The following is a 5,275-nucleotide window of genomic DNA, read 5'->3' on the forward strand; positions in this document are numbered from 1 at the left end:
AAATACAGATTTCAGTAAGTTATCAGGTTTAAATGTGAGATCAGTTATTCCCACAAAATACCAAATCTTTAATGTGTAAACATTTAAACGTGGATCAGCTGAACTCCACATGGTGGAAATGTCTTGTGAAGCGTGGGTGTCACTGTCACAGTCAAGAATACTGGAATTGAAGGTGCTCATGCAAAACTAGAAACTTCTACATCATCGAGTGTTGGAGGTCATCGCTTAATGAAGCCACAAGCACAACATAAGGGTCTGAGCCGGAGGTCATCATGTTAGACATCTTTATTCTTCACCTGAGCCTAAACTCACTGGAAATGAGCCTGAAAATGCTCACATATCGAATGGGTGGTGTTGAACACAGTCACTGGTTCAACATGTCAGAAAACATCAGATTAAAAAAAAAATTACAGTTTTAAAAAAAGACAGAATCAGTAAACATTAGTAAACATTAGATATTAATACAAGTAAAACTTTATTAACAGTTAGAAAATGAAGTTCATTGAAAAGCTAAAGAAAATAAATGAACAGTATCTGAGCAGCTTTATAAATGTTAAAGCAACAAACCTTACATAACATTTCACAGAGGAAACATCTGATGCTGCTGTAATAAAAACACTGTAGTAATTATTGTTATTCAGAACTTAACTCTCTGCCTTATTTGTACTTGACTTACAGATGAATCACAAGAGGCTGGTTTGAATTCTGATCTAATTGTTCTTTATGTTTCCTGCAGGTCAACAAAACAACAAACAGACAGACTTGCAAACTTGCAGACTTCCATTATGTCCTCTAATTCCCTCCATCCTCTGTGTGTCCTCCTGTCTGACCTGCAGGTGAGAAACAGGTGTGAGGTGTCAGCTGTCAGGTAGGTGATGAGTGAAGAACAGAACAGAATCCATTTCCTCTTCAAACTGCTGTCAGACATTATCTACTGCACTCTGATCACATCACTCAGACCAGCTGCTTTCTACAAAGTCTCATCAACAACATCTTTAGAAACAAACATCAACAACCAGGAAGCAGCTTCACCTCTGATCACACACACACTCAACTCTACTCACTCACCTGGAGGATCAACTCTCAGTGTGCTGGTGTGATAGTCAGTCTTCAAAAGGCCTCTCTTCCTGCGGTTTGCTCCTCTCATGAAGACATGACACTCATATGTTCCATTATCAGCAGTCGTCATATTCTTCAGAATCAAAGACACGTCTCCATCCTTCATCTGTCTGTCCAGCAGATCCACCCGGTTCTTAAAAGATGGATGCTGATCGTCTGGTTCAAATCGGCCATCCCTGTACAAAAGCACATATTCATCTCCCAGGTCAGCTCTGCTCCACTTTACAGCTATGATGTTGTTGTTTGGAGCTCGACATGGCAGAGTGACGTCCTGTCCAGAGCTCAGCTGTGATGGTTTTCTGGTCTGAAAGAGGAAACAACACAGAGCAGAGAGGTTAAAGGTCAAAGTACAAACTGTTCATTTACAAGCAGGAGACCAAACACCAGAACAGCACTCTGCGAACACACACACACAACACACACACACACACACACACACACACACACACACACACCTCTATCCACCACACAACAGACACAGATCAAAATCACTGATTTTTCACTGACCACACACACACATGTGCTGATAATAAGTGAACATAATGTGTGAGAGAAAGCAGCCTCTCATTATAAGACACTGTGAGTCTCTGCATGCTGCCTTATGGAGCTACAGCTGTTTGTATACACTGAACAAAAAGCTTTGTAGCTGCATACTGACTCCTGACACTACAACACATCACACTGACACACACATTACACTTCTTTGTCAAACAGTTCATCAGAACCCTTCCACGCCCATGCTGCCAACACACAACTATTGGGGTCATAACTAGGGCTATATCATACCATTCACGGTAATACCGGTGTAATGTTGGGCAACAATAGGAAAATGAAATATCGCAATAGAATATGGGTAAAACGCGCATGCGCACTGTCTTTGTTTACATACGCACATGGCGGCGACAGAGAATGAGAAGAGCGAAAGCGGATCGTTGAATGAAACAGATGAACCAGAATTGGTTTGTAAAAATGCTGCAACTTCAGTGGTGTGGAACTGGTTTAGCTTTCGTCCGTCAGATACACAACAAAGCACTATTTTTGGTAGAGTATGCTAGCGGGCCGTCGTAATTACCGTGTTGTTTGGAAAATACGAAAATATGGAACACTTAAAATCAATCCTTTGATTTTTCTGAAAGTTGACAGTGCCCTTTATAATCCTGTGTGCCTTATGTATGAATTCTGGTTGTGTTTACTGACCTCGAAACGATTTTATGTACACGGCGCTCGAAAATCTGTCAAATGTTTTAGTACGACTTTGCTAAGCTAGGAACCCGCACCGCTTGATGGATTGTTGGAGCATTATGGCTATCGTAGGCAGGAGCCTCGAGGAGTGATACGTACTGTGCTTCAACATAATATTACCGTATTGTGTTTGTATAAGGTCTTTCTAAGTTTAGTGGATATTATACATGGTTATGCTGAGGATATGTCGGCCAGTTTCCACTGGAAATGCCTTTTGGTTAAACTGTCAGCAAGGAATTTGCATTTGCACTGTTACATTTTTATATAACTTTAATGCACATAAAAACAGCTGCTTGTTTAAGTGAAAATATATTGATGTTTTTTTTGCACTAATAAAGTTGAGGAGTTGTAAAGTATTTTGTCTAGTGTCAATTATATCGTCAGTTATATCGTTATCGCAAATTTTCAAATGTATATCATGATAAATATTTTTGGTCATATCGCCCTGTTCTAGTCATAACTACTAGTTACATTACTTCTGTGTTACTCTATTACATGGCATGAGCTACAAAAATACATAACTGCCAGTCAACAAACTTCAGACTATCCAAAACTTTTTAGTTATTCTTTATCTGATATCCAGATGTGTATCTGATACATTCACAGCACATTTCCTTCTATACGACTGTTACTCGTCTAACCTTCTCCTCAGCTGATGACTCACACACACACACAGTCATAACTTTTTCTACGCTTCAGTGCTTTCTCAGATTTGCACACTCTTACAAACTCTGATCAAGAACAACTCAGGGTTCAGCATCCTGAGGAGAAAATACTTGTCCAAGGATACTTCGGCACGCAGACTACAGGAGCCAGTGATCGATCACCTGACTTTCCAGTTGGTAAATGAGCCTCTCTACTACCTGAGCCACTACTCAACAATGACCATGCACCACCCACAGAAAAGAGAAAGAGCTCTGAGATGGTGGCAGCGAATGACAACAATAGTAAAAATGTAATACTTGTAATCTGTTAGTCTCAAAGAAGTCCACTATCACAGGATTAAATGACTACAGGTCTGTCTCCCTGACGTCTGTGGTCATGACGTCCTTTGAAAGACTCATGTTGAGACACCTGAAGGACATCAGAGCCGGTGCTGGACATCCTGCAGGTTCACTACTGAGCAAATAGGTCAGCTGAGGATGCATCAGTATGGGACTGCACTTCATCCTGCATCACCTCAACCAACTGGGGGCATACAGCAGGATGTTCATGGCTCAGTTTACCCACTCGCCTCCAGACACAGATCCTCAGCAGTGGTAAATAGGCCTAACACTAAGAACCAGGCATGCTCTATCCAGAAAGAAGAAATAAATACAGGTCATTTAAAAATGGACTGATCGTTTCTTTCTATTTTAGAAATCGCAATGTTCTTTGTTTCATCAGTCCGATTTGTGTTTCTGTGTGTTGTGTGTGCAGTTAATGAGTGAGTTTGTGTCTGGACACCTTCAGAGGAGGGTGTGGAGGCTGCAGCGAAGAGAAACGAGCATATCAGCATCCTGAAGTTTGCCCTGTTCTTTGATGCAGCTTTTGTGCTGCTAAAAATAAGACACAATCATGAAGTAGACGTTAATTATTATTAACAATAATTCACTGTTTAACCTAAAATCATCAGCTCAGCGGCTCAGAGCTTTACTGGCCCACTTATATAATGTATACTTTATGATTCCCTTGGGGAAATTCCTCTCTGCATTTATCCCATTCACTCAGTGAAGAGGCAGCCAGCCATTGGACACCCAGGGAGCAGGACGGTACCTTGCTCAGGGGAATGGACACTACCTACTGAGCTATCCCTGCCCCCCCATATTTAACCACTCGTGGAAAAAAAGCTTTTATTTTTATGTTTTTAAATACTAACGCAATTTAATTGAGACAGTATTTTATATTGTTTCACTTTCAAATCTGAAAAATGTTACATGTTGAAATTAATCTGATTTACACCTCATGCCCTCCTTGTAAAATAGGACGGCTGCAGTCCGCCTGCTTTATAATTTAAAAGATACTCGTTGAACCGTGGCGGCCCTACTCTGGAGTTAAATTCAACATCACTCTTTACTGACAAAGCTGCTGTAAGTTGTGGCAACTAAAGGTGCCGCCAGAGATGCCAGAAACTGAGTCACTCTTAAACCAAACGCTACTTTCCTTTGTTACAAACAGGATGAAAAACAGCAGCTTTATAACATGTTTGAACTTATAACAACTAAATGTAACCTGCACAGACGACAGCAAACAGCAAAGTCCAGTAAAACGGTAGATACTTTTCAGCAGCCATCGCAGTCGTATTAACAGGAAATAAGTTTGGACAAACACTTCCGCATTCGCTGTTGTGATGCGTTTAAATGCCTCGGAGGTTTGGCTGTTCTCTCGCCATCTGACGGCTTTATCAATGAGTTTTATTTTACTTCGTTACAAGCAAAAGCCATTCAATGATCAGCAGCAGAGCGGTGCAATGCTACCTTTGTTGTGGGTAAAAACACCTCTGCAGCTTCTTTATTAATAGAGCTTGGTCACTGCTCTGTGCACGGATTATTTAGCAAGTCCTAAATACACCACAGTGCGAATACAGATTAAAAGATTTAGCTTAATGAATGTTAAATTCACTGCCTCCATCTCGGATTGTTTAATGTTTGTTCGTGAAGCTGCCCCAACCATCCAACATGATGAAGCAATCTAATCGAAAATTCTTACTGAGGCCTCTTTTCCTCCTCCTCTTCTTCGTCTGTTTCTGGGTTGGTCGGCCAACTTATCACTGCCTTCTGGACTGTAGTGTGACTGGAGAATAGCAGGGGAAACATTTGTAAAAAACTAAACAAAAATAAAATAGTTTTTTTTAGAAGTTGGAAAAAATTTCCAACTTCGAGGATCTCACCTGGACGACCAACTGCCGGTGTTCCAGATCTACTGGCGTTTAGAT

The 5,275-nt window shown here is 40.8% G+C and overlaps 1 protein-coding gene across 1 annotated transcript; it reads right to left on the reverse strand.

Annotated features, from left to right (window-relative positions):
- Nucleotides 1-270: 270 nt before the first annotated feature.
- On the reverse strand, nt 271-4,971 carry LOC121813690 (putative butyrophilin subfamily 2 member A3). Its single transcript, XM_042217576.1, has 5 exons — nt 4,963-4,971; nt 4,818-4,876; nt 4,573-4,732; nt 1,069-1,423; nt 271-830 (listed from the first exon to the last, which is right to left on the reverse strand). Exons 1-5 carry the CDS (start codon nt 4,969-4,971, stop codon nt 793-795), a joined length of 621 nt encoding a protein of 206 aa, XP_042073510.1. The 3' UTR covers nt 271-792.
- Between the last annotated feature and the right edge of the window lie 304 nt (nt 4,972-5,275).

Source organism: Haplochromis burtoni, unplaced genomic scaffold (assembly GCF_018398535.1).
Source record: "Haplochromis burtoni strain Fernald_Lab_line unplaced genomic scaffold, NCSU_Asbu1 Contig_2260, whole genome shotgun sequence".
NCBI classification, from domain to species: Eukaryota; Metazoa; Chordata; class Actinopteri; order Cichliformes; family Cichlidae; genus Haplochromis; species Haplochromis burtoni.

Coding starts and splice junctions, on each gene's coding strand:
- LOC121813690 (XM_042217576.1), bottom strand. Junction 1,424..4,572: donor GTTTGCTGTCGTCTGTGCAG/GTTACATTTAGT, acceptor TTCCTCTTTCAG/ACCAGAAAACCATCACAGCT. Junction 831..1,068: donor ACTGAGAGTTGATCCTCCAG/GTGAGTGAGTAG, acceptor TCTCACCTGCAG/GTCAGACAGGAGGACACACA.